The sequence below is a fragment of the Lathamus discolor genome, assembly GCF_037157495.1.
Source record: "Lathamus discolor isolate bLatDis1 chromosome 2 unlocalized genomic scaffold, bLatDis1.hap1 SUPER_2_unloc_1, whole genome shotgun sequence".
Classification (NCBI taxonomy): Eukaryota; Metazoa; Chordata; class Aves; order Psittaciformes; family Psittacidae; genus Lathamus; species Lathamus discolor.
In genome coordinates this window covers 685826-713728 of record NW_027069094.1, presented here as the reverse complement: position 1 = coordinate 713728, position 27903 = coordinate 685826, and the positions used below count along the sequence as shown (strand labels likewise).

At 65.6% G+C, this 27903-nt stretch overlaps 3 protein-coding genes across 3 annotated transcripts; 1 reads left to right on the top strand and 2 right to left on the bottom strand.

Annotated features, from left to right (window-relative positions):
* Positions 1-165: 165 nt before the first annotated feature.
* Positions 166-12880, bottom strand: LOC136006172 (repressor of RNA polymerase III transcription MAF1 homolog). The gene is made up of 8 exons (XM_065664184.1): positions 12865-12880; positions 9516-9649; positions 8955-9083; positions 7829-7994; positions 4925-5046; positions 4564-4683; positions 3919-4038; positions 166-2163 (listed from the first exon to the last, which is right to left on the bottom strand). Exons 2-8 carry the CDS (start codon positions 9596-9598, stop codon positions 2142-2144), a joined length of 762 nt encoding a protein of 253 aa, XP_065520256.1. The 5' UTR covers positions 9599-9649; positions 12865-12880; the 3' UTR covers positions 166-2141.
* A 545-nt stretch (positions 12881-13425) lies between these two features.
* LOC136006156 (ranBP-type and C3HC4-type zinc finger-containing protein 1-like) lies at positions 13426-26705 on the top strand. The gene is given in 16 exon segments (XM_065664154.1): positions 13426-13705; positions 15022-15196; positions 15726-15836; positions 16680-16821; positions 17723-17813; positions 17897-18131; positions 18607-18708; positions 18711-18736; positions 20732-20905; positions 23563-23723; positions 24827-24938; positions 25032-25211; positions 25901-25999; positions 26092-26106; positions 26108-26236; positions 26319-26705. Coding segments are annotated over 16 exon segments (2037 nt in total). The 5' UTR covers positions 13426-13501; the 3' UTR covers positions 26400-26705.
* On the bottom strand, positions 26590-27903 carry LOC136006142 (cytochrome c1, heme protein, mitochondrial; the record flags this gene model as incomplete). The annotated part of the gene is given in 4 exon segments (XM_065664137.1): positions 26590-26772; positions 26881-26981; positions 27730-27768; positions 27771-27903. Coding segments are annotated over 4 exon segments (378 nt in total), but the record flags the coding sequence as incomplete, so codon positions are not given.

Below are 27903 nucleotides of genomic sequence, written 5' to 3'. Positions count from 1 at the left end.
CTGAAGCCGTAACGGGACGCAGAAACCAACGCTCCAGGAGGGGCCACGGAGCAGGAATGACTCCGTTAAGCACCTGGATGTGGTGGTTCCAAACCCATGGCCTCTGCCTGAGCCCCACCTCGTGTCCCCCCCGTCCCCCCCCATGCCGGGTGCCCAAGGCCGGGGGGCGATCACAAGGAAACCTTTATTGGTGCCGATGCATTGCGGCGCTGTGCGGTCCCCTCCCCGGGGGGCACAGGGAGGCAGCCATGGGAGCGCGAGCAGGGATGCAGGGATGGGATGGAGCTGAATCCTGCCGGGAGCACCCATGGGTGCTGGGGGGGGGGGTGCTGAAGGCAATCCCCAATGAGGGCAGCAGCGGCTCCAGCCTCAGGAGCAGAGGGCAGAAGCTCCGGGTTCAGACCAAGCTCTGGGGTCAGGGGGGATGCGGCTGTGGAGCCACCGACGGAGCTCCCAGCACCCGGGGATGGAGCGGGGGCTCTGGGGTCTGTCTCTGCCTGCCTGGGGTCTCCATCTTCCCCCTGCACCCAAAGACCCGGCCAGAGGCTGGATCCGCGCCTGCAGCATCACCTGGAGCCTCTCACCCTGCATCAAGCCCAGGGACGTGGGGAACAAAACCCCAGCGTCCTTGGGGCTCCCCAGCACCCCCGAACAGCCTCTTCCTAAAGAGAGTCCCTGCCCGAACCCTCAGCCATGGGGCAGGGGCTGTGGAGGCTGCCCCGGGGGGGGGTGAGGGCCCGTGGGGCTGGTGCTGCCCCAAAGCAGCTCCCCTTGGGGGGCAGAGGGTGCGGTGAGGCTGCTGAGGCAGCTGCTGCCCCTCTTTGTGCGTGCTCAGCTTCAACGCAGCTGAACCCAGCTGAACCCAACCCAACTCAGCTGGGCTCCGGTCAACTCAACCCAACTCAACCCAGCTCAACCCAACCCAACTCAGCTGGGCTCCGGTCAACTCAACCCAACTCAACTCAACCCAGCTCAGCTAAGCTTCAATGCAGCTGAACCCAGCTCAACCCAACCCAACTCAACTCAGCTGGCCTCAGGTCAACTCAACCCAAGTCAACCCAACCGAACTCAACCTAACTCAACTCAACCCAGCTCAGCTCAGCTTCAACACAGCTGAACCCAGCTCAACCCAATCCAACTCAGCTCAACTCAGCTGGGCTCAGATCAACCCAACCCAACTCAGCGGGGCTCAGGTCAACTCAACCCAACTCAACCCAACCCAACTCAACCCAACTCAACCCAACCCAACTCAACTCAATTCGACCCAACTCAACCCAACCCAGCCCAACTCAGCTCGGTTCAACTCAAGGGGCTCAGCTCAACTCAACCCAACTCAGCTCAGCTCCATTAAACTCAGCTCAGCTCCATTAACCTCAGCTCAGGTAAACCTGGCTCGGTTCTCCCTGCCCTGTCCCAGCCAAAACCCAGACTGGGACGGGGGGGGGGTGGATTTGCCCCCCAGCCTCTGCTCTCATCCACAGTGGGGTGATGGGGATGGAGGGATGGGGGCAGCCGCTGCTGAAGCGAAGCAGGCTGGGAGCAGCAGCACCCAGCACCCTGCTCACCCCCACCCAAACCTGGCACCGGCCCCGCTCTGGCCTCCCCATCACCAAAAGTCAGGTTGGGTTTAACCCCCCCTGGTCCCCATTGCGGGGGGGGGGGGGGGGGGGTGCTGCTGTGGCATCAGGTCCAGCAGGGACTCACCAAGGCCACCGGCAGCCCCAGGACACGGCGGCCGCTGCGGGCAGAGGCAGGAGCACAGAAACCCCTTGAAACAAGAACGGACCTTCTCCAGCACAGTTTGTGGAGTTCATCTGCGGGGGGGGTCCCACGGCGGCCGCCTCTGCCATGGACGGACGGCGTCTGGGGGTAAAACCAGTCCAAGCCAAGCGCTGTGGGACCATCCTGCCCGGCGCCAGCACCGCGGGCACTCTGCGGGTCAGTGCAGGCGAGGAGGGGAGCATAAAGTGCAGCAAAGCTTCCGGGAGCTCCCCACGGGGGGGTGTCCGCAGGGGGTGTCCGGGTCTCCAGTGTACGTGGTGCCGGGCAGGGCAGGCGGCAGCTCGGGGCTGGCTCCTCCGGGGATGCAGGCAGAGGACGGGGTCCAGCGCGGCTGCGGTGCCTCGGGGCGGCTCCGGGCCTCACATGCACATAACCGGCAACCTGGAACCAAGCGCGGGGTCATGGCTCTGCTGCGGCACCAGGAGCGTGGTCTCTGGGGGCCCTTCCAACCCGACCCCTGTATGAGGAGGTCCGACCCACGGAGCTCACCCACAGGGTCGGACCCACGGAGCTGACCCACAGGCTCTGACCCACGGAGCTCACCCACAGGCTCTGACCCAGAGCTGACCCACAGGGTCCGACCCATGGAGCTCACCCACAGGCTCTGACCCACGGAGCTCACCCACAGGCTCAGACCCACGGAGCTCACCCACAGGCTCTGACCCACGGAGCTCACCCACAGGCTCAGACCCACGGAGCTCACCCACAGGGTCCGAACCATGGAGCTCACCCACAGGCTCCAACCCATGGAGCTCACCCACAGGCTCTGACCCAGAGCTGACCCACAGGGTCCGACCCATGGAGCTCACCCACAAGGTCCGACCCACGGAGCTCACCCACAGGCTCAGACCCACAGAGCTCACCCATAGGCTCCGACCCACAGAGCTCACCCACAGGCTCCGACCCACAGAGCTCACCCACAGGCTCCGACCCACGGAGCTCACCCACAGGCTCCGACCCACGGAGCTCACCCACAGGCTCCGACCCACGGAGCTCACCCATAGGCTCAGACCCACGGAGCTCACCCATAGGCTCCGACCCACGGAGCTCACCCACAGGCTCCGACCCACGGAGCTCACCCATAGGCTCCGACCCACGGAGCTCACCCATAGGCTCCGACCCACGGAGCTCACCCACAGGCTCCGACCCACGGAGCTCACCCACAGGCTCCGACCCACGGAGCTCACCCACAGGCTCAGACCCACGGAGCTCACCCACAGGGTCCGAACCATGGAGCTCACCCACAGGCTCCGACCCACGGAGCTCACCCACAGGCTCCGACCCACGGAGCTCACCCATAGGCTCAGACCCACGGAGCTCACCCATAGGCTCCGACCCACGGAGCTCACCCACAGGCTCCGACCCACGGAGCTCACCCACAGGCTCAGACCCACGGAGCTCACCCACAGGCTCCGACCCACGGAGCTCACCCACAGGCTCCGACCCACGGAGCTCACCCACAGGCTCCGACCCACGGAGCTCACCCACAGGCTCCGACCCACGGAGCTCACCCACAGGCTCTGACCCACGGAGCTCACCCACAGGCTCAGACCCACGGAGCTCACCCACAGGGTCCGAACCATGGAGCTCACCCACAGGCTCCGACCCATGGAGCTCACCCACAGGGTCCGACCCATGGAGCTCACCCACAAGGTCCGACCCACGGAGCTCACCCACAGGCTCAGACCCACAGAGCTCACCCATAGGCTCCGACCCACAGAGCTCACCCACAGGCTCTGACCCACGGAGCTCACCCACAGGCTCCGACCCACGGAGCTCACCCATAGGCTCAGACCCACAGAGCTCACCCACAGGCTCCGACCCACGGAGCTCACCCACAGGCTCCGACCCACGGAGCTCACCCACAGGCTCCGACCCACGGAGCTCACCCACAGGCTCCGACCCACGGAGCTCACCCATAGGCTCAGACCCACGGAGCTCACCCACAGGCTCCGACCCACGGAGCTCACCCACAGGCTCCGACCCACGGAGCTCACCCATAGGCTCAGACCCACGGAGCTCACCCATAGGCTCCGACCCACGGAGCTCACCCACAGGCTCTGACCCACGGAGCTCACCCACAGGCTCTGACCCACGGAGCTCACCCACAAGGTCCGACCCATGGAGCTCACCCACCTCTCCTCCTCGATGCTGCTGCTCTCGGCGTCGCCCGTGTCCCTGCTCTCTTCCGCATCCCCTTCACCAAGATCCATGTCCAGCTCGTTGCCAGCTTCCGAGCGCGTGTACGTGTACCCGCTGGCGGGGGAAAGGAGAGCTTAGAGCAGCTTCCAGGGCCTAAAGGGGCTATGGGAAACCTGGAGGTGGGCTTGGGACAAGGGATGGGATGAGGAGGAACAGCTCCAACTGGAATGAAGCACATTTAGATGGGATCCTGGGGAGTTCTTCCCCATGAGGGTGCTGGGACCCTGGCAGGGGTTGAAGGGAGAAGCTGGGGCTGCCCCATCCCTGGCAGTGCTCAAGGCCAGGTTGGACACAGGGGCTTGGAGCCCCCTGCTCCAGTGGAAGGGGTCCCTGCCCTGACAGGGCTTGGAACTGGAGGAGCTTTAAGCTCCTTCCCAACCCAACCCATGCCATGAGTCTATGAATAAAGAGCAGGATGAGGTTTAGCAGCTCCTGAGGACGCGATGGTCCCAAAGGTCTTGTCCAACCTAGCTGATCCTATGATGTTTCCACTGCACCCAGCTTGGGACCAGGAGGGCCATGACTTGCAAAGAGGGGATTCGTTTCTGGGGTGACTTCAGAGACGCGGCCCGGCCTGACCTGATGGAGCGACACGTGAAGAACACAATCCTCTTCAGCCTCTTGTTGTAGAAGAAGTAGTTGAAGGACCAGAGGCTGCCGTCCTCCCCAAAAGGGTCCGAGTCCAGGTCGGGGTTGTAGCTGCAACAAGTGGAGGCACAAGAAACCCCGCGTTGGATCCTGCTCCCGGTGCCAGCCCCGAGGAGGGGAAAGGAGATCGGGAGAGCCTGGAGCCGCCTCCATGGGCTGCTCAGGTGGTTGGTGACAGGAGCCAGCCCCTGCGCTGGTTTAGGAGGGAGGACAAGAGCTTGCCCCTGGTGTGGAGGCCAGGGGAAGGGCGGTGGGGTCAGGACACGGGCCCAGGGATGCTCCTGCCCCTTACCTGTAGATGTCACACTCGGCCAGGCAGATCTCCTCATCCACAGCATCCCAGAGGTGAGGCTTCAGCGCATTGAAGTCCTCCCGCACGGCAGAGAAGAGGCTGCAGTTGACGGCGTTCACCACCTGCAGAGGCCAGGAGGGCTCCTCAGAGGAGCTGCTGCTTCCCCCCTGCTCCATGGAGCTCGGCCTCCCCATCCCTCCCTCCCTCCCTCCCGCGAGAGGAAGCAGCCCCGGAGCGGCGATGGGCAGGCAGGGCAGGGGCACACGGACATGGACCCCCCGGCACCTCCCGGAGGTGCTCAGAGCTCTGCAGAGCCCCATCCCTGCTGCAAGGGCAAGAAGCCTCCAGGCACGGGTGCTGCGAGCACAGGGATGAAGGCACCGGCAGCGCCAGGGAGGCCTCAGCAGGGAGGACTCGAGGCACCACCGATCCCTCACCCTTCTGCCCCCAAAGACATCCCTGGCAGCGGGCATGGAAATCCCTGCCCAGGAGAGGCTGCTCCTGAGGGAGAGTGAAGAGCAAGGGGGCTGCTGCCAATGGAAAACACCAGGGAATGGCTGCGGGGAACAGCACCCACAGAGCTTCTCCTAGGAGGGAGGAGAGCTGGAGAGGGGCTTGGGACAAGGGGAATGGCTTGAACCTGCCCGAGGGGAGGCTGAGCTGAGCTCTTAGGCAGAAGCTCTTCCCTGGGAGGGTGCTGAGGCGCTGGCACAGGGTGCCCAGAGAAGCTGGGGCTGCCCCATCCCTGGCAGTGCTCAAGGCCAGGTTGGACACAGGGGCTTGGAGCCCCCTGCTCCAGTGGAAGGGGTCCCTGCCCTGGCAGGGGTTGGAGCTGGAAGAGCTTTAAGCTCCCTTCCAACCCAACCCGTTCCATGGGGATGGCCTCATCCCAGGCCTGATGCTGCTGCGGGAGGGAGCGCAGCATTCCCGGGATCACAGCAGCGCTGTGGGGCTCCCCGGAGAGCCGGGCACTGCCCCAGCAGATCCACGCTGCTTCTCCTCAGGGACAGGGGCTCCTCAGGGTGCTGGGAGTGCGGGTGCTGGGTCTAAGGGTGCTGGGGAGTGGGGTGCTGGGGTGGGTGCAGCGTCCATGGGTGCTGGGGCTGGGGGTAGGAGCCCAGGGTGGGTCCTGTGCTGTGGGTGCTGTGTCTATGGGTGTGCTGGGTTCAGCATTCGCAGTTACTCTCCTCCTTGGTGGCCGGTGCCGTGCTGTGTTTGGATGGCCTGCTAACAGCGCTGATAACGCCGCCGTTTTCAGTTGCTGCTCAAATGTTCGCTCTGACCAAGGACTTTGTGAGCCTCCTGCTCTGCCAGGGAGGAGGGAGGCCGGGAGGAAGCAGGGACAGGACACCCGACCCAAACTACCCAAAGGGGTATTGCATAGCACAGCACAGCACGCCCGGGATGTAACGGGGAGTGCCCCGGAAGGGCTGGGGGCACTGCAGGGCTGGACGAGGGACCGGTGGGTGCGCGGTTGGGTGCTGTGGGGCGAGTTATTGGTCGGCTGGTGCTGAGGTGGTGTATTCTCTTCCCTCGTCATCTCCCTTATCGCTGTTATCGCTGGTGGCAGCAGCAGTGATGTGTGTTACACCTCAGTTACTGAACTGATCTCAACCCGTGGGAGCTGCATTCGTTTCAATTCTCTTCTCCGTCCCTCTGCGAGTAGAGGGAGGGAAAGAAGGCGGGGAGTGAGCGAAGGAGCTGTGTGGCTGGGTTTAAACCACGACAGGGTGCTGGGGTAGGTGCTGTGGCTATGGGTGCAGGGGGGTGCTGTGGTTATGGGTGCAGCAGGTGCCATGTCTCTGGGTGCCGTGTCTCTGGGTGCTGTGTCTCTGGGTGCTGGGGGTGCTGTGTCTCTGGGTGCTGTGTCTCTCGGTGCTGGGGGTGCCGTGTCTCTGGGTGCTGTGCCTCTGGGTGCTGTGTCTCTGCTGCGGGGGGTGCCGTGTCTCTGGGTGCTGTGTCTCTGGTGCAGGGGGTGCTGTGTCTCTGGGTGCTGTGTCTCTGGGTGCTGGGGGTGCCGTGTCTCTGGGTGCTGTGTCTCTGGGTGCTGGGGGTGCTGTGTCTCTGGGTGCCGTGTCTCTGGGTGCTGGGGGTGCCGTGTCTCTGGGTGCTGTGTCTCTGGGTGCTAGGGGTGCCGTGTCTCTGGGTGCCGTGTCTCTGGGTGCTGTGCCTCTGGTGCAGGGGGTGCTGTGTCTCTGGGTGCTGTGTCTCTGGTGCGGGGGGTGCTGTGTCTCTAGGTGCTGTGTCTCTGGGTGCTGCGTCTCTGGGTGCTGTGTCTCTGGGTGCTGGGGGTGCCGTGTCTCTGGGTGCTGTGTCTCTGGGTGCTGGGGGTGCTGTGTCTCTGGGTGCTGTGTCTCTGGGTGCTGGGGGTGCCGTGTCTCTGGGTGCTGTGTCTCTGGGTGCTGGGGGTGCTGTGCCTCTGGGTGCTGTGTCTCTGTGTGCTGCGTCTCTGGGTGCTGTGTCTCTGGGTGCTGGGGGTGCCATGTCTCTGGGTGCTGTGTCTCTGGGTGCTGGGGGTGCTGTGTCTCTGGGTGCTGGGGGTGCTGTGTCTCTGGGTGCTGTGTCTCTGGGTGCTGGGGGTGCTGTGCCTCTGGGTGCTGTGTCTCTGGTGCAGGGGGTGCTGTGTCTCTGGGCACTGTGTCTCTGGGTGCTGGGGGTGCTGTGTCTCTGGGTGCTGTGTCTCTGTGTGCTGTGTCTCTGGGTGCTGTGTCTCTGGTGCGGGGGGTGCTGTGTCTCTGGGTGCTGTGTCTCTGGTGCAGGGGGTGCTGTGTCTCTGGGTGCTGTGTCTCTGGTGCGGGGGGTGCTGTGTCTCTGGGTGCTGTGTCTCTGGTGCTGGGGGTGCCGTGTCTCTGGGTGCTGTGTCTCTGGGTGCTGTGTCTCTGGTGCGGGGGGTGCTGTGCTCACCCAGTTGAGGCTGGGCTCCCGGCTGAACTCGTGGCTCTTGGCGGCGCTGAAGTCGTAGTCGGGCCGGAAGGACTCGTTGAGCGTCGCGATCAGGTAGAACAGGGTCTTGCGGCTGCACTTGTCACTGAGGGGCCCCTCCTCGTCCCCACTCTGGCTTTTGCTGAGCCTGGGGGGCACAACAGGGTCAGTGCTGGCACCGTGGGAGCAGCCCGTGCCCAGAGAGGCACCTGCACCACAGCCTGTACCAGCCCCAGGGCGGCAGCGGGGCCGGGGCAGGGATTGTGCCCCTGCACCAGGCACTGGGGAGGCCGCAGCTCGGATCCTGTGCTCAGCTCCGGGCCCCCCACTGCAAGAGAGACATTGAGGGGCTGGAGTGGGGCCAGAGAAGGGAATGGAGCTGGTGCAGGGCCTGGAGCCCAGCGGGGATGGGGAAGGGCTGAGGGAGCTGGGGGGTTCAGATGGAGAAGAGAAGGCTCAGGGGGGACCTGATGGCTCCCTGCAAGTGCCTGACAGGAGGATGGAGCCAGGAGGGGCTGGGCTCTGCCCCCAAGGAACAAGGGATGGGACAAGAGGAACCGGCCTCAAGCTGCCCCAGGGCAGGGTCAGATGGAGCTGAGGGACAATTCCTGCCCCAGAGGGTGCTCAGGCATTGGAACAGGCTGCCCAGGGCAGGGCTGCAGGCACCAACTCTGGAGGTATCTAAAGGATGTGTAGATGTGGCACTTGGGGACATGGGTTAGTGGTGGCCTTGGCAGTGCTGGGGAAAGGCTGGACTTAGGATCATGGAATGGTTTGGGTTGAAGGGAGCTTAAAGCTCCTCCAGCTCCAAGCCCTGCCCTAAGCAGGGACCCCTTCCACTGGAGCAGGGGGCTCCAAGCCCTTGTGTCCAACCTGGCCTTGAGCACTGCCAGGGATGGGGCAGCCACAGCTTCCCTGGGCGCCCTGTGCCATTGTCTCACCGGATGATCTGGATGCTCTTAAACATCTTTTCCCACCTCAGCCACTCCAGGATGTGCAGAACAAGCAGAGCGGACAGCCCAGGAGCAACACCAGGGTCATTCCCTCAGTGAATCCCAACCTCCCACCACGGACTCGCCGCTGCCCGTGTCCTGCATCCCCGTGGTACCTGCTGGGGCTGATGCCCGTGGTCTGAGGAGGTGACAGGGCCTCCAGGACGTGCGGCTGGCCCTCCTGGCAGAACTGCTTGAACATGTGCTTGTCATCGCCAGCCATCTTGCACGAGTAGCTCTCGATCCTGCAGAGACACCAAGCAGCATGAGCCCCCCAGCACAGCACCAGAAGGCCCCCGCCAAGCATCACCACGGCCACCGGGGCTTGGATGTGGCCACCAGCACGGACAGGGCATCTCCAGGCCCCAGGAGCCACCCTCCACGTGCTGCTGGGTCTGAGCTGGGTAAAAGGCAACCGTGGCCACAACCCCCTTGCGAAGGTGCGGAGATGCCGATGGGCACCCTGAGGAGGCCCACAGGAGGTTGGGATGAGCTGAGTGGCAATTCCAGGGACATGGATGAGAGACATCCCTATGTGTCTCTCACATGTGCCCCAGTGCAGCTGCACAGGATAGCAGCTGGATGGGACTGCAGCTACACAGGATCCTGCCAGAGGGGATCACCGGCACACAGGATCCCATCCCTGTTCCCATTGGATACTAGGCAGAGGCACCCACCGGCCGATGATGTGTGCGTCGCCCGTCTCCACTGTCAGTTGGGAGTTTATTGCTTCAAAACTGGAGTTCTCCAACAGCTTCATTGTCCCGACGTTCCCAGCGATTCCCTGGTAACACTGCTGCGAATCCGGATCCTACGGGGAAAGAGCCCTCAGAGCCCAGGAATGCGGATCCCAGGAGCTGCCTCCTCGCTGCTGCGTGGCACCGACCCCAGGGGATCGCAGTGGTGGCCCTCAGAGCTGAGAGGGGCGAGCAGAGCTCCACTGCCATGGGACACCTGAGCCAAGAGCAGCACCAGCACCACCGCACGCTGTCCCATAGGACATCCTTGTCCTCAACCTGGAAGCACGAACACGGTGGATGGGCCACTTGGTGGAGCAGGAACTGCCTGGGAGGTCGCATTCAAGGAGCCGTGGTCAACAGCTCCATGTCCACGTGGAGACCAGTGATGAGCGCGGTATCTGGGGGGGCAGGGTTGGCAACGGCCCTGTTCCGTGTCTCTGTGGGCCCCATGGGCAGTGGGATTGAGCCCCCTCAGCGTGGCAGCGCTGGTGCAGGGACACTGGGGGAAAGGGCTGGGATCGGAGGGACTGCACAGGCTGGAGAGGTGGCAACCTCCTGGGGCTCAACCAGGCCAAGGGCAAGGTCCTGGCCCTGGCTCGGGGCAACGCCAGCCCGGATCCAGGCTGGGGCAGCGGGGCTGGAGCCTGAGGAGCAGGACCGGGGGTGCTGGGGGGCGGAGAAGCTCAACACGACCCCATCCCTGGCAGTGCCCAAGGCCAGGTTGGATGGAGCTTGGAGCCCCCTGCTCCAGTGGAAGGGGTCCGTGCCCGTGCAGGGCTTGGAGCTTTAAGGTCCCTTCCAGCCCAACCCATTCCATGGTTCTATGACTGCTTCCCAGTCCCTTCCTCCAGGAAAGGAAACTGTTCCTGCTCCTGTTCTTTCCTCTCCTATTCCCACATCGGGAAGCATGGCCCAGAGGGACAGGCACAGAGCGACCGCTGGAGGGGAAGGGCCCAGCCCATGGCCCCTGTTCCCTCCCCAGCCGGGGCCTCTCTGAGTCTGTAACAGGAGAAGCTGTAAACAGGCTGCGAAGAGGGAAGCGGTGCCAAAGACCTCGGCAGCGATGGCTCCGCAACCCCCACCCGGCATCAGGTATCGGCTGCCAGGGATCCAGAGCATTCCCAGCTGGAAAGAACATCCCTGGGTGCAGGAACGCCAAGTTCCTGCCATCCCCAGTGCTTCCACGTGGGTCTCCGGCTGCTGTCAGCTCTTTAAAGCACCCAAGTTTGGTTCATTCGCTCCCAGTGAGGGAGAACCAGGTCTGAGCACAGCAGTTGTGAGCCCCTCACTGCAAGAGAGACATTGAGGGGCTGGAGCAGGGGCAGAGAATGGCAATGGGGCTGGTGCAGGGCCTGGAGCCCAGCGGGGATGGGGAGCGGCTGAGGGACCTGGGGGGTTCAGTCTGGAGAAGAAAAGGCTCAGGGGGGACCTGATGGCTCCCTACAAGTGCCTGACAGGAGGATGGAGCCAGGAGGGGCTGGGCTCTGCTCCCAAGGAACAAGGGATGGGATGAGAGGAACCGGCCTCAAGCTGCCCCAGGGCAGGGTCAGATGGAGCTGAGGGACAATTCCTGCCCCAGAGGGTGCTCAGCATTGGAAGGGGCTGCCCAGGGCAGGGCTGCGGGCACCGGCCCTGCGAGTGCTCACACCCCCTCAGTGCCATGGGGCAGGGGTGGCCTTGGCAGGGCTGGGGTAAGGGTTGGACTGGATGAGCTTAAAGGGCTTTCCCAACCTGGCTGATTCCATGATTCCAGGAGCCTGGGCAACACAGCAGTGGGAGGCTCTCAGCCCCCTTCTGACCCTGAAGGACACAGCTGGCTTCACGCACAGCAGGAATTCTACGGAACATGGATTTACTCTCCCTGGCCCAAACGGAGCCGCTTCCTCAGGAGGTTTTGCAGAAGCACTTTTACTGCCGGTGGTGGTCAAAGGGTGTTACGTGAGGAGTTCAGCTGCCCTTTGGCACAACAGCCATCAGTGCCAGGGCACGGCTCCTTCCTGCCCCGCACAGCACCAGCAGCCGCCTGTCTCATAGCACCCATGGGGACAAGCACAGAGATTCATCCAGCACCAAGGGGCAATACAAGGCCCTGAAGCCATATCTCAGTCTCCTCAAGATCAGCTTAATCTAAAGGGCTTTGGGTGCAACGGGGCTCACATGTGGTTTAATGCCATCAGAGACCATGTGGAGGGACCCAGAGAGAGACACCCTGTGTAGAAGCAGGGACTGGGAGAGGTAACACTGACCTGAAGCGCTGAAGCACAGTGAAGGAGAAGCAAACGGAATGATTTAGGGCAAGAGAAGTCATCCTGGTGACAGTGAATGTGTCCTCTTTGGGACGAAAATGGAGAGGAGAGGGTCTGGGGCCCAGCCCACATCTCTCCCCAAGGGAGGGATCAGCCCTGAACACCCCCAGTGTTACCTGAGATGGAAGTGGGGCGATGGACAGCCCCTGCAGAGGGGGAAAGAGGAGACAGAGGAGGAGGAAGGGTGGGATTGGCCCCCTCTGTGGTGCTCTGGGGAGACCCCCCTGCGGTCAATGTGCAGCTCTAGGGCAGCAGCACAGGAGAGACGTGGAGCTGGGGCGGCTCTGCCCTGGGGCCAGGCTGGGAGAGCTGGGCTGGGGCAGCCTGGAGAAGGGAAGGGGCCTGAAGGGGAGACCTGAGAGCAGCTCCAGGGCCTGAAGGGGCTGCAGGGAGCCTGGAGAGGGGCTTGGGCCAAGGGAGGCAGGGATGGGATGGGGAGGAAGAGGGAAGAGGTGATGGGGTCTTGGGGAGTTCTTCCCCATGAGGGTGCTGGGGCACTGGCAGGGGGTGAAGGGAGAAGTTGGGGATGCTCCATCCCTGGCAGTGCTCGAGGCCAGGTTGGACCCAGGGGCTCGGAGCCCCCTGCTCCAGTGGAAGGGGTCCCTGCCCTGCAGGGGTTGGGGCCGGAGGCGCTTTGAGGCCCCTTCAACCCAAACCAGGCTGGGATCGGTGACCCAGGGGCGCAGGCACCACAAAGGAGAAGCAGAGCCAGGCCCAGCCGCTGCCCGCAGCCCCGGTGAGCCCCCCCCGGCCCCTCGGGGCCCACCGCGGTCCCCCCGCCTCACACCCGCCCATGACAGTGACAGGCCGCGGCGGAGCCTTCCCACCATGCCCCGCGCGGACTACAACTCCCAGCATGCCCCGCGCACCACAGCCGCTCCCCCCTGCGCGCCGCGCCCGCCGCGGTGCACCATGGGAGTTGTAGTCCGCCGGGTGTGTGGGGGCGCTGCTCTCATAGCGGTTCCGAGGAGCGGACTTACCGGCGCTTCCTGCTCTCGGTCCGGCGGGGCCTCCTCGCCGTGACAACTCCTTCAAGCTCGGGGCGTTTGTAACGTGAAGCGTCTCCGGGGAAAGCTCGAGGAGGGCGCGTGTGCCTCGGCCGCCGTCCGCCGTCCGGCGCCGGACCACCGGGCCTGCGCCCACCTCGACATGTCCCCCGAGTGCTCGGGACGGTGCGAGCGGCTGAGCGAGACCTGCGAGTCCCTCCGGGGCGAGCGGCGACCTTCTCCTCCGGCACCGGACGACAACAACCACCGAGGCCCCACCCGCGGCCCGTCCGGTCCGAGCGGCGCCCGCGGACGGCCGCGTCCTATTTGCCAGCGGCCCTGGCAATCCCCGCCGCCTTGCCCTCCTATTGGCTGTAGGACCCGTCAGTCAGCGCTAGAGCCCGCCCTCCGCGGGGAAGCCCGGGAGCCCCGCCCACCAACCGGAGCGCTCCGCGTTCTGATTGGCCGCTGGGAACAAAGCCGCGGAGGTGGAGTGGGGGGGGGGGGGGAAGAACGGGCGGAGCAGCCGTCAATCACCGCCGGGGGGGGGGGGCGGAACGTTTGTTCCCGGAACTCGCGTTCTCGGGGCCGTGTTTCCTGGCCGCGGGCCCCGTTCGGCGGCGCCCCAAACATGGCGCTGCCCGGGGCCGGGGCCGCGGCCTCTCCGCCGCTCACGGTGCTGATGTCGGTGAGGGCCGCGCTGGCGCGCGCCGCCCGCCTCCCGCCGCTGCCCGCGGCCGCCGCGCTCCGCCTGCAGCTCAGCGCGAGCCCCGCGCCCGCCGCCCGCCGCCGCTTCCGCCTCGAGCTCCGGCGCGACGAGGCCGCGGGAGGCGCGGTGAGAGATGGGGGGGGGCGAGGGGGGGGGGAACCGGACCGGGGCTTCCGTGCGGGGACGGAGCGAGGCCGCGGCTGGGGGGGAGGGGGGGGGCTGTGACACCTCCCCCCTGCTGCCTGTCCCTGCCTGTCCCTGCCTATCCCTGCCTGTCCCTGCCTATCCCTGCCTGTCCTTGCCTATCCCTGCCTGTCCTTGCCTATCCCTGCCTGTCCTTGCCTATCCCTGCCTGTCTCTGCCTATCCTTGCCTGTCTCTGCCTATCCCTGCCTGCCCTTGCCTATCCCTGCCTGTCTCTGCCTATCCCTGCCTGTCTCTGCCTATCCCTGCCTGCCCTTGCCTGTCCTTGCCTATCCCTGCCTGTCCTTGCCTATCCCTGCCTGTCCCTGCCTATCCCTGCCCGTCCCTGCCTGTCTCTGCCTATCTCTGCCTATCCCTGCCTGTCCTTGCCTGTCCCTGCCTATCCCTGCCTGTCCTTGCCTATCCCTGCCTGTCCTTGCCTGTCTCTGCCTATCCCTGCCTGTCTCTGCCTATCCCTGCCTGTCTCTGCCTATCCCTGCCTGTCTCTGCCTATCCCTGCCTGTCGCTGCCTATCCCTGCCTGTCTCTGCCTATCCCTGCCTGTTCTTGCCTATCCCTGCCTGTCTCTGCCTATCCCTGCCTGCCCTTGCCTGTCCTTGCCTATCCCTGCCTGTCCTTGCCTATCCCTGCCTGTCCCTGCCTATCCCTGCCTGTCCCTGCCTGTCCCTGCCCCGGCCCTGCTCGTTCCTGCCCGTCCCTTTCTTGGGGGCTGGGAGGTGGCTTTGGGGCAGCTCTGAGGAGCTCAGGACTTCCCCTGCTCCGTGCTGGGGATGAGCTTGGGGAAGGGGGAGGCGCAGCTGCCCCTTGGGGGCTGTGGGGTGGGTGTGGGGCCTTGGGCAGGGTCTGGCTACAGCAGCAGCTCCGCAGTGTCCGGTCATGGGATGGGGTGGGATGAACGGAGCTGAAAGCTCCTCCGGCTCCAACCCCTGCCAGGGACCCCTTCCACTGGAGCAGGGGGCTCCGAGCCCCTGTGTCCAACCTGGCCTTGGACACAGCCAGGGATGGAGCATCCCCAACTTCTCCCTTCACCCCTGCCAGGGTCCCAGCACCCTCATGGGGAAGAACTCCCCAAGATCCCATCACCTCTTCCCTCTCCCTCCCCATCCCATCCCTGCCTCCCTTGGCCCAAGCCCCCTTGAAGCAGGAAGGATCCGGCTGCTCCCAGGAGCTGCCGTCGTGGCAGCCCCGGCTCCGTGCGCCGCTCACAGCTCCCTCCGGATGTGTCCCTCTCGCTCCGCAGCCCATCGCCGAGTACGACCTCAAGGACGTCGCGTACAAGGTGCGGGGCCCCAGGAGCCACGAGCTGCTGGTGCTGGGCGCCTGGGACGAGCCCTTGGTGCTCAGCTTCGAGGAGGAGCGGGAGGCGCAGAAGTGGTGGACGATCGTCAGCAGCTCCCTGCGGGAGGTGCAGAAAGGTCCGTGCGGGATCTGAGCCCGGTACCCACCATCCCGGCGTGATCCAAGCCTCCCAGCTCCGGCTGCATGAGCTCCCGTGGGGGACCTTCAGGGGGCTTCCTGGGGGTGCTGGAGCACCCAAGGAGGTGCTGGGGCATGGGAGGACGTGTGGGCAGTCAATGGGAGCAGAGCTCCCTTCATCTGCATTCCGGGATGCAGCAGCATCCCTGCAGCAGCATCCCTGCAGCAGCATCCCTGCAGCAGCTTCCCTGCAGCAGCATCCCTGCAGCAGCATCCCTGCAGCAGCATCCCTGCAGCAGCATCCCTGCAGCAGCATCCCTGCAGCAGCATCCCTGCAGCAGCATCCCTGCTCCATTGGAGCAGTGGCAGCCCCATGAACCCCTCCCGGATTGGGCGCAGTGGGGATGGTCCCAGCCCCGTGCGCTGCTCCGTGGAGGGGGAACACAACGGGAGGAAGGATTTGGGAGCGGGGGGAGCAGCCGGGAGCCCCCGAGCTGCCCCCTCTGACACATTCCTGCCTCTCCACAGTCTTTGAGAGCGCGTTGGCAGCCGAAGCCCTGCCTCCCCCCGCGGGTGCCAACCCCATCCCTGGGGATCAGGGAGCGGAGGAAGCTCTGACCACGGAGCTCCGGGAGAAAGGTACCTGGGAGGTTCCATGGATCCGGGGGGGGGGGGGGGTCCTGGTGCTCCCTGGCAGAGAGCACGGAGCTGGGAGCTGCTGCCGGCCCCTGCCTGCTCCATGGAATCATTGAGGCTGGGAAGGAGCTTTTAGCTCCTCCAGTCCAGCCATTGCCAAGGCCCCCGCTGCCCCCCGGCCCCAAGGGGCTCCTCCGCCTGGCTTTTAGATGCCTCCAGCCCTGCCCTGCTGCCCCCAGGGGTTGTTTCTGTACAGAGCTTCTGCTGTTGAACCCCTGAGCTCTGCCAGGGATGGGGCAGCCACAGCTTCTCCCTTCAACCCCGCCCAGTGCCCCAGCACCCTCATGGGGAAGAACTCCCCAAGATCCCATCACCTCTTCCCTCTTCCTCCCCATCCCATCCCTGCCTCCCTTGGCCCAAGCCACTCTCCAGGCTCCCTGCAGCCCCTTCAGGCCCTGGAGCTGCTCTCAGGTCTCCCCTTCAGGCCCCTTCCCTTCTCCAGGCTGCCCCCCCCCAGCTCTCCCAGCCTGGCCCCAGGGCAGAGCCGCCCCAGCCCTCGCAGCAGCCCCGGGGCCTCCCCTGGAGGCCTCCCCCACGTCCTCCTCAGGCATCCTCTGAAGGCTGATTCAGGGCCAGGTTGGACCCAGGGGCTCGGAGCCCCCTGCTCCAGGGGAAGGGGTCCCTGCCCTGCCCGTGGTTGGAGCTGGAGGTGCTTTCAGCTCCCTTCATCCCACCCCATCCCAGAGCTCCGGGGCCCTGGGGGCTGCACCTCGCGCACACGGAGCTGTGCCTCTGGGTGCTGGCTCTGCAGGGGCCCCCCATGGCTCTCCCTGCTCTCCCCCGCAGAGGACCTGGCCCTGCACCTCGCCCAGGCCATCGAGTTCGGGGACGAGGAGGAGGCCTCGCGCTGCGCCGGGGCGCTGGCCCGGCACCAGGCCTTGCTCAGCATCCTGCTCCGGGACAGCACCTACCCCCCGGAGCACATCAGGTGAGGGACGGGGCCCTGGGGCCTCCAGGAGCACAGCTCCCGGTTCAGGCACATCCCGGCATGGGGCATGGATCCCTCCTGGGTGCCCTGGAGCGCAGCTCCACTTCCTCGGCATCCCAGGATGGAGCTGGGCTCCAGGAGTCCCTCCTGTGTCCCCCGGGGCAGAGCAACTCCATGGATCCCTGCTGGCTGGGAGCAGCTCCATGGATCCCTGCTGGGGCAGAGCAGCTCCATGGATCCCTGCTGGTTGAGAGCAGCCCCATGGATCCCTGCTGGTTGGGAGCAGCTCCATGGATCCCTGCTGGGGCAGAGCAGCTCCATGGATCCCTGCTGGGGCAGAGCAGCTCCATGGATCCCTGCTGGTTGGGAGCAGCTCCATGGATCCCTGCTGGGGCAGAGCAGCTCCATGGATCCCTGCTGGTTGGGAGCAGCTCCATGGATCCCTGATGGAGCAGAGCAGCTCCATGGATCCCTGCTGGTTGGGAGCAGCTCCATGGATCCCTGCTGGTTGGGAGCAGCTCCATGGATCCCTGCTGGGGCAGAGCAGCTCCATGGATCCCTGCTGCTTGAGAGCAGCTCCATGGATCCCTGCTGGCTGAGAGCAGCTCCATGGATCCCTGCTGGTTGGGAGCAGCTCCATGGATCCCTGCTGGTTGGGAGCAGCTCCGTGGATCCCTGCTGGTTGACAGCAGCTCCATGGATCCCAATGACCCTGTAAAATGGGTTCCCTGTGAGGTTTGGGATGGGGCCAGGAGCTGCTGCTGGGTTCCTGTCCCATCTTTCCGGGAGGGGATGGATCCTGGTTGGAGCCCAGAGCCGGACTCGTGGGCCCTGGGCAGCAGCACCCGCGCCCTCCTCATTCCCGGTGGCTGCCAGCCCTGACGCCCCCGTGTCCCCCCAGGATGAAGGTCGGGGTGGAAGACGCCACCTCCTCCGCCAGCATCACGCTGCTGGTGCGGGCGCACACGACCATCGCGGCGCTCAAGGAGCAGGTTCGGAGCGGGGCCGGGACCGGGAGCGCGGCGGTGAACGGGGGGGTCCCGCTCGGGGTCAGCTCCGAGCGGCTCCGGTGCAGGTGTTCCGGGAGTACGGGTTCCACCCGCGGGTGCAGCGCTGGATCATCGGGCAGTGCCTGTGCCGGGACGAGCGCTCCGTGTTCTCCTACGGCATCCGCCGGGACGGGGACCCGGCCTTCCTCTACCTGCTCTCGGCCCGCGCGGCCGAGCTGAGCCCGCAGCGCCTCGAGGAGGACCAGGCACAGCTCCGGCTCCACAGCCCCCTGCCCGGAGCCAGCGCGGCCACAGGGCAAGGTCTGCTCCCCACCAGCATCCCCTGGGCCGGGGGTCGGGGATGGCATCAGCCGGGGTGGGAGAGGGCCTCAGGCTCACCCCCAGTGCCACCGGCCCCAGCACTGCCCAGGGCTCCGCTCGCCATGGCCCCCTCCGCCGCCAGCCCTGCCCTGGCTCCAGCCCTTGAGCACCCTTTAAGTGGATGAACCCTTCCCAATACCCCCCTAACCCTGCCCTGGGGCAGCTTGAGGCCGGTTCCTCCTGTCCCATCCCTTGGAGCAGAGCCCAGCCCCTCCTGGCTCCATCCTCCTGGCAGGCACTTGTAGGGAGCCATCAGGTCCCCCCGGAGCCTTCTCTTCTCCATCTGAACCCCCCCAAGTCCCTCAGCCTTTGCCCATCCCCGCTGTGCTCCAGGCCCTGCCCCAGCTCCGATGCTCCTCATCCAGTGGGACCAGCTGGTGTTAACCTGACCTCCCCTTCCCCATGGTCCCTCCAGGCTGTGGGATTGAGGCCGCTGCGAGGATGGACACTGGGGACATCGGCCGGTTCCTGGACTCACTGCAGCTCGGTGACACCCTTGGTGCCCAAGCAAAGCCTCCTCCCCCAGCCCTCCCTCCCCAGAGCAGGTACAGGGTCCATGGGGTGCCCCCATCGCTGCCCCGCAGAGCCCCAGCTCCCCCTTGTCCCAGTCTGGGGGTGCTGGGGTCTGGCTGCTCCCTCCGGGTCTTCCTGCCCCATCCCCTTCCTCCCACCGGTGTCTCAGGCCGGCCGTGTCCCCCTTCCTGCGGCAGGAGTGTCCATGTCCCGTATCCCATATCCCATGTCCCTGTCCTGCAGTCGGGATGGCCATGTCCCATATCCCGTGTCCCTGTCCTGCAGTCGGGATGGCCATGTCCCATGTCCCATATCCCATGTCCCTGTCCTGCAGTCGGGATGGCCATGTCCCATGTCCCATATCCCATGTCCCTGTCCTGCAGTCGGGATGGCCATGTCCAATGTCCCATATCCCATGTCCCTGTCCTGCAGTCGGGATGGCCATGTCCAATGTCCCATATCCCATGTCCCTGTCGTGCAGTTGGCATGGCCATGTCCCATATCCCATGTCCCATATCCCATGTCCCTGTCCTGCAGTCAGGATGGCCATGTCCCATATCCCATGTCCCTGTCCTGCAGTCGGGATGGCCATGTCCCATATCCCATATCCCTGTCCTGCAGTCGGGATGGCCATGTCCCATATCCCATATCCCATGTCCCTGTCCTGCAGTCGGGACGGCCATGTCCCATGTCCCATATCCCATGTCCCTGTCCTGCAGTTGGGATGGCCATGTCCCATATCCCATGTCCCTGTCGTGCAGTTGGCATGGCCATGTCCCATATCCCGTGTCCCTTTCCTGCAGTCGGGATGGCCATGTCCCATATCCCATATCCCATGTCCCTTTCCTGCAGTTGGGATGGCCATGTCCCATGTCCCATATCCCATGTCCCTGTCCTGCAGTCGGGATGGCCATGTCCCATGTCCCATATCCCATGTCCCTGTCGTGCAGTTGGCATGGCCATGTCCCATATCCCATGTCCCATATCCATGTCCCTTTCCTGCAGTCGGGATGGCCATGTCCCATATCCCATATCCCATGTCCCTTTCCTGCAGTCGGGATGGCCATGTCCCATATCCCATGTCCCTTTCCTGCAGTCGGGATGGCCATGTCCCATATCCCATGTCCCTTTCCTGCAGTCGGGATGGCCATGTCCCATATCCCATATCCCATGTCCCTTTCCTGCAGTCGGGATGGCCATGTCCCATATCCCATATCCCATGTCCCTGTCCTGCAGTCAGGATGGCCATGTCCCATGTCCCATATCCCATGTCCCTGTCCTGCAGTCGGGATGGCCATGTCCCATGTCCCATATCCCATGTCCCTGTCCTGCAGTCGGGATGGCCATGTCCCATATCCCAGTCACTGTCCCTGCAGCCAGGCTGCCCATGTCCCATCTCCCTGTCCCATGCCCTGTATCCATGCCCCCTGTCCCATCTCTGTGTGCCCTGTTCCCTGAACTCGGGATGCCCATGCCCCGTGTCCCATCCCCATCTCCCTGGCCCCTGCCCTGTACCCATGGCTGTGCCCCATGTCCCTGTCCCATACCCATGGCTGTGCCCCATGGCCCTGCCCCGTGCCCATGGCTGTGCCCCCTGTCCCTGCCCCATGCCCATGGCTGTGCCCCATGTCCCTGCCCCATGCCCATGTCCCTGCCCTGTGCCCCGTGTCCCTGTCCCATACCCATGGCTGTGCCCCATGGCCCTGCCCTGTGCCCCATGGCCCTGCCCCACGCCCTTGGCCCTGCCCCAAGTCCCTGCCCCATGCCCATGGCCATGCCCCATACCCGCGGCCGTGCCCCATGTCCCTGTCCCACGCCCATGGCCCTGCCCCACACCCATGGCTGTGCCCCATGGCCCTGCCCCACGCCCATGGCCCTGCCCCACACCCATGGCTGTGCCCCAAGTCCCTGCCCTATGCCCATGGCTGTGCCCCCTGTCCCTGCCCCACGCCCATGTCCCTGCCCACGCCCGCGGCCGTGCCCCCTGCCCCTGCCGCGTGCCCACGGCCGTGCCGCTGTCGCCGCAGCCGGGCTGGCCGTGCCCGCAGTGCACGTTCATCAACAAGCCCACGCGCCCCGGCTGCGAGATGTGCAGCGGGGCCCGGCCCGAGGACTACGTCATCCCCCGCGCGCACCGCCCCGACGAGCGCGAGCGGCGCCGCCTGCAGCGCGAGCAGGAGGGCATGCGCCAGTACCAGCAGGTGAGCGGCGCCCGCGGCCCCGGGCGCCAGCGCGGACCCTATGGGGCCAACGTGGGCCCTATGGGGCCAACGTGCTCCCTATGGGGCCAATGTGGGCCCTATGGGGTCACTGCGCTCCCTATGGAGTCACTGCGCTCCCTATGGAGTCACTGCGCTACCTATGGAGCCAGTGTGGTCCCTATGGAGCCACTGTGCTTCCTATGGGGCCACTGCGCTCCCTATGGGGCCAACACGGGCCCTATGGGGCCAACGCGGGCCCTATGGAGTCACTGCGCTCCCTATGGAGCCAATGTGGTCCCTATGGGGCCACTGCGCTCCCTATGGGGCCAACGCGGGCCCTATGGGGCCAACACGGTCCCTATGGAGCCACCGTGCTCCCTAAGGGGCCAACATGGTCCCTATGGAGCCACTGTGCTTCCTATGGGGCCACTGCGCTCCCTATGGGGCCGACACGGGCCCTATGGGGCCAACGCGGGCCCTATGGAGCCAATGTGGTCCCTATGGAGCCAATGTGGTCCCTATGGAGTCACTGCGCTCCCTATGGGGCCAATGTGGTCCCTATGGAGTCACTGTGCTCCCTATGGGGCCAACGCGGGCCCTATGGAGTCACTGCGCTCCCTATGGAGCCACTGCGCTCCCTATGGGGCCAACACGGGCCCTATGGAGTCACTGCACTCCCTATGGAGCCAACACGGGTCCTATGGGGCCAACGAGGGCCCTATGGAGCCAACGTGGTCCGTATGGGCCATCACAGTCCCTATAGAGTCACCATGCTCCCTATGGAGCCAACACGGACCGTGTGGTGTCACTGTGGTCCCTATGGAACCACCATGCACCGTATGGAACCAACGTGGTCCCTATGGAGCCACTGTGCTCCCTATAGAGCCAATACAGTCCCTATGGAGTCACGGTGCTCCCTATGGAGCCAGTGTGGGCCCTATGGAGCCCCCGTGCTCCCTATGGAGCCAATGCGGTCCCTATGGAGCCAATGCGATCCCTATGGGGTCATGGTGCTCCCTATGGAGCCAATGCGGTCCCTATGGAGCCAGTGCGATCCCTATGGGGTCATGGTGCTCCCTATGGAGCCAATGCGGTCCCTATGGAGCCAGTGCGATCCCTATGGGGTCATGGTGCTCCCTATGGAGCCAATGCGGTCCCTATGGAGCCAATGCGGTCCGTATGGGGCCGCCGTGCGCCAGGACGGGAGCAGGGACTGGGCTTCCGGAGGCTCTGGAGGTGCCAGGGCAGGGAGCAGGAGGAGGCTCCGTGGGGCTGAGCGGTGCCAGGGCAGAGCCCGGCTCCTTCTCCCATCTCTCGCACCGGCCCGGGGCACGATCCCTGCGCCGGCGCCGCGGGATCAGGGAATGGGCTTGGGATGGAGGGACCTGAAAGCTGCTCCTGCCCCGTCCAGGCTGGTCCCCTAGGGAAGGGGGGGGCTCCGCGGGGAGCCCCATTCCGGGCTGCGGTGGGGCTCAACTGCGCCCTCGGCTCCCCGCCGAAGGAAAGGAAAGGATTGAGGCTGGAGAGGAGGCTGCGGGGTCCCCGGAGGCCTTCATCCTGCTCCCCTCCGGGTCCTGCTGAGCGCCCCAGCCCGGGATGCGGGGTCCCCAGCCCTGCTCATGGGCTCCCCCCCCCCCTCGCTCAGGCCCTGCATGGATGCGGGATCGTCCCCTGGGGGGCTCCTGGGGCACGGCGAGGGCTTGGACGCATCCTTTGGCTGACGGAGCCACCAGTTGCTGCCTGCCCCGTTGTGCCACCGCATCCCCATCACCTCCCTGCGCTGGGGCTGCGGGGACACCGGGAAGGGCCTTGGAGCCCGCAGGGATAGGGATGGGGGCGGGCGCCGCAGCCTCCCCTGCCCTGAGCCCCACTGGGGGGGGGGGGCTTGGGCCCCTCGGGTCCTTCCCTCATTAAAGCCTCTTCCCCCCCCCCCCCCCCAGCACGGCTCCGTCTCCCTGTGCCGGGGGCTCCGTGGCGCTGGGAGGGGGTCCCTGGGGTGGAGCAGGGCAGAGACGGGACCCTGGGGGGGCACCAAGGCACGGGCCTGGCTCGGGGCCCCCCCAACCCGGATCCAGGCTGGGGGAGAGGGGCTGGAGCCTGAGGAGCAGGACCTGGGGGGGGGAGAACCCCACCGTGTGCTGGGGGCACCCAGAGCAGGAGCAGCGGTGCAGAGGGGGGGATCCGGGGATCCTGCCCCTCTGCTGCTGAAGGGGAGACCTGAGAGCAGCTCCAGGGCCTGAAGGGGCTGCAGGGAGCCTGGAGAGGGGCTTGGGCCAAGGGAGGCAGGGATGGGATGGGGAGGAAGAGGGAAGAGGTGATGGGATCTTGGGAGTTCTTCCCCATGAGGGTGCTGGGGCACTGGCAGGGGGTGAAGGGAGAAGTTGGGGATGCTCCATCCCTGGCAGTGCTCGAGGCCAGGTTGGACACAGGGGCTCGGAGCCCCCTGCTCCGGTGGCAGGGGTTGGAGCTGGGGGAGCTTTCAGCATCCTTCATTCCAGCCCATTCCCTGGCTCCCCGGAGCAGACGGAAGCATCGGGCCCTTCCTTTGGGGGCTGCACCAGAGCAGGGCTCGGGGCTCCCCATGACGGGGTCCAGCCCCACTGTGGGCAGTGCCGGTGCCATGGGGGGCCGGGGCTCTGACCGGGGCTGTCCCGCAGGCGCTGGAGGCCGAGCGGCTGCAGAACCTGGAGCAGCTGCTGCAGCTGGAGCAGGAGGTGCTGGTGCCCAACCGGGAGGCCCTGGAATGTCTCATCTGCTTCCAGAGGGTGCCCCCGGGCGAGGGGGTGCTGCTGCGGGAGTGCCTGCACAGCTTCTGCAGGTGAGAGCTCAGCACCCGGACCCCCCCCCTTCATTGCAGTGACCGGCCCTAAACCCCCCCCCCAGCCTTCATGGTGGCCATTCCTGAGACCCCACTGCAGTGACCGGCCCTAAACAGCCCCCACCTTCATGGTGACCATTCCTGACCCCCCCCCATTGCAGTGACCGGCCCTAAACCCCCCAAGTCTTTATGGTGACCATTCCTGACCCCCCCCCCCCATCTTCATGGCGGCCATTCCTGACCCCCCCCTTGCAGTGACTGGCCCTAAACCCCCCCATCTTCATGGCAGCCATTCCTGACCCCCCCCCCCATTGCAGTGACTGGCCCTAAACCGCCCCCATCTTCATGGTGACCATTCCTGACCCCCCCATTGCAGTGACTGGCCCTAAACCCCCCATCTTCATGGCAGCCATTCCTGACCCCCCCCCCATTGCAGTGACCGGCCCTAAACCCCCCCAGTCTTTATGGTGACCATTCCTGACCCCCCCCCCATCTTCATGGTGACCATTCCTGACCCCCCCCATTGCAGTGACTGGCACTAAACCCCCCCCATCTTCATGGCAGCCATTCCTGACCCCCCCCATTGCAGTGACCGGCCCTAAACCCCCCCAGTCTTTATGGTGACCATTCCTGACCCCCCCCCCCCATCTTCATGGCGGCCATTCCTGACCCCCCCCCCCCTTGCAGTGACTGGCACTAAACCGCCCCCATCTTCATGTTGACCATTCTTAACCCCCCTCCCCATGTTCATGGTGGCTATTCCTGACTCCCCCTCCCCATTGCAGTGACCGGCCCTAAACCCCCCCATCTTCATGGTGACCATTCCTGACCCTCCCCCCCCCCATCTTCATGGTGACCATTCCTGACCCCCCCCCCATGTTCATAGTGACCATTCCTGACCCCCCCATTGCAGTGACCGGCCCTAAACCCCCCCCACCATCACAGTGCCCATCCCCATCCCCTCACCACCATTGGGACCATCCCCGAGGCCCCACCGTTGGTGGCGACCGGCCCCAAAACCCCTCCGACCCCCCCCCCCCGCTGCGGGCCCCATCCCTGGGCTCCCTGACCCACACCCGCGGTGCCCCGGTGGGGCCGGGCAGGGAGTGCCTGCGCCAGGTGATCACGTTCAGCGAGGAGCCCACCGTGGCCTGTCCCTACCGCGACGACTCCTACGCCTGCAGCAGCCACCTGCAGGAGCGCGAGATCCGCGCGGTGAGTGCGGCACGGCCCCCCCGGCACGGCCCCGGCATCACCGCCGGTGCTCCCCACCTCACCCCCCCCCCTCTTCCCCCCCCCCCCCCGCAGTTGGTGTCCCCCGAGGAATACCGGCGCTTCCTGGAGCGGAGCCTGGTGCTGGCCGAGCGCCGCAGCCACAACAGCTTCCACTGCCGGACGCCCGACTGCCGCGGGTGGTGCATCTACGAGGACTCGGTCAATGAGTTCCGGTGCCCGGTGTGCCAGGCCCTCAACTGCCTCCTGTGCAAGGTCAGGCCTCAGCCACCACCTCCAGAACACCTCCTAAACCCCTCCTGCGCTCCAGCACCAAACCTCCACCAAACCAGCACCAAACCACCTCCAAACCTCCACCAAACCTCCACCAAACCAGCACCAAACCTTCACCAAACCAGCACCAAACCTTCACCAAACCAGCACCAAACCTTCACCAAACCAGCACCAAACCTCCACCGAACCAGCACCAAACCTCCACCAAACCAGCACCAAACCTCCACCAAACAAGCACCAAACCAGCACCAAACCTCCACCAAACCACCTCCAACCTGCCACCAATCCACCAGCAAACCAGCTCCAAACCCCCCTCAAACCAAACCAGCTCTAAACCACCATAAAACCACCAGCAAACCACATCCAAAGCACCACCAAACCACCAATAAACCAGCACCAAACTGCTGCTAATCCAGCAGCAAACAGCTCCAAACCCCCTCAATCCAAACCATCACCAAACCCCCTCAAACCAAACCATCACCAAACCCCCTCAATCCAAAGCATCACCAAACCCCCCCCCAAACCAAACCATCACCAAACCCCCCCAAACCAAACCATCACCAAACCCCCCCCAAACCAAACCACCTCCAACCCCCTCCCAGCCACCCTCCGGCACAGCCCCATGGGTGCTCCCCATCACGGCTCTTACCCCCCCCGTCCCCCCCCCCCAGGCCATCCACGAGGGCCGGAACTGCCGCCATTACCAGGACGACCTGGAGGTGCGGGCGCGGAACGACGCGGCGGCGCGGCAAACCAGCGCCATGCTGCAGGTGGGACCCGGGCCGGGGGGTGTGGGGGCACTGGGGGGGGGCAGGAGGGGGTGGTCCTGGCTCGTGCCCACGGCCCCATTGTGTCCCCACAGACGCTGGTGCAGCGGGGGGGACGCCATGCACTGCCCCACCTGCCTCATCGTGGTGCAGAAGAAGGACGGCTGCGACTGGATCCGCTGCGCCGTGTGCCAGACCGAGATCTGCTGGGTCACCAAGGGGCCGCGCTGGGGCCCGGCGGTGAGTGAGGCCCCCCCCCCGAGCCCGCAGCCCCACGGCCGTGGTGCTCTCACCGTGACCCACACGTGTGTCCCCCACGCAGGGCCCCGGTGACACCAGCGGCGGGTGCCGCTGCAACGTCAACGGCCAGAAGTGCCATCCCCGGTGCCAGAACTGCCACTGAGCCGGTGCCGGCATCGCCTGGCACTACCGGAGGCCACGGCCAAAGGAGAGGATGGACACGGACACGGTGGTGCCGCAGGGCCCCATGTGGCAGCGGCACATGGCAGGTCCAATGGAGCCAGCAGAACCCCCCCCCGCCATCCCAATGCTCGGAGCGACGGCGGCCGCGGCACAACCGGCACCCGCTGAGCCTCGATGAACCCAGGCTTTATTGCAGCACCCGGGGGTGACGGGGGAACCGCGGCAGTGGGGACACCCCACATCCCCCCCTACTTGGGGGGCCGATAAACCATCTTCCTGCTCTTCAGCACCGACCACTTGTGCCGCTTCAAGTAGTAAAGGAGGGAGATGAGGAGCCCCGAGATCATCAGCATCTACAGGGGGAGGAAGCACCTGAGCTCAGCCCACGGCTCTGGGCACGTGTGGGGCTCACTGCGGGGCACATGGGGTCCCCCTCAGCCCCCCCAGTGCCCAGGACCCACCTTCAGGCCCATCCGTTTGCGGTGGTCGTGCTCTGGCTCCGCTGCCCAGCGCAGGAAGGTGCAGATGTCCTTGGCAATCTGGGACATGGTGGCCGGGGTGCCTTGGTGGGGAGGGGCGGGGGGGGTTACAATGGGGTGAGCAGCACCCATGGGTGCGGGCACAGTCCTGAGCCCTCTTGGGATCAACCAGGGTGCAAAAGGCTTTTAAGCAAGGCCCCCACGGCCCCAGGCACCGCGTTGGCACCTTGAGGTACCCGCAGGGAATGAAGCAGCCTCTTCCCTGGATGCAGCCGCTGGCAACCCTGGTGATGGATGAAGTGTCCCTGCTCCCCTCACCCTGCCCTGGGGCAGCCTGGGGCCGGTTCCTCCTGTCCCATCCCTTGGGAGCAGAGCCCAGCCCCTCCTGGCTCCATCCTCCACTTGTAGGGAGCCATCGGGGCCCCCCGGAGCCTTCTCTTCTCCATCTGAACCCCCCAGCTCCCTCAGCCCTTCCCCATCCCCGCTGGGCTCCAGGCCCTGCACCAGCCCCATTGCCCTTCTCTGGCCCCGCTCCAGCCCCTCAATGTCTCTCTTGCAGTGAGGGGCCCGGAGCTGAGCACAGGATCCGAGCTGCGGCCTCCCCAGTGCCAGGTGCAGGGGCACAATCCCTGCCCCGGCCCCGCTGCCGCCCTGGGGCTGGTACAGGCAGGATGCGGCCACGGGCACAAGCTCCTGCTCAGCTCCATCCCCCGGCACAAGCAGCTCCCGTTCCTCCCCAGCCTGCAGCGTTCCATGGGGCTGCAGCAGCCGGGGGGGCAGGACCCAGCCCCACAACCACCACCCCCCCCCCAAGCCCCGTTCCCCTCTCACCATCGTCGTACTCGAGGATCTCGCTGTAGATGGGGGGGCCATGCCGATGGCCTGCCCCGGGAAGTAGGGGTTGTAGTGCAGGCCCTCGCGCACCGTCACCCCCGCCGGCGGCTCGCAGTACCCGGTGAGCAGCGAGAAGACGTAGTCCTCCCCGCCGTGCCTGCGGGGCCGCGA

Coding starts and splice junctions, on each gene's coding strand:
- LOC136006172 (XM_065664184.1), bottom strand. CDS start 9,598: ATGAAGCTGTTGGAGAACTCCAGTTTTGAAGCAATAAACTCCCAACTG. Junction 7,995..8,954: donor ACGGGCATCAGCCCCAGCAG/GTACCACGGGGA, acceptor TGTGCCCCCCAG/GCTCAGCAAAAGCCAGAGTG. Junction 2,164..3,918: donor AGCAGCATCGAGGAGGAGAG/GTGGGTGAGCTC, acceptor GCTTGGTTCCAG/GTTGCCGGTTATGTGCATGT.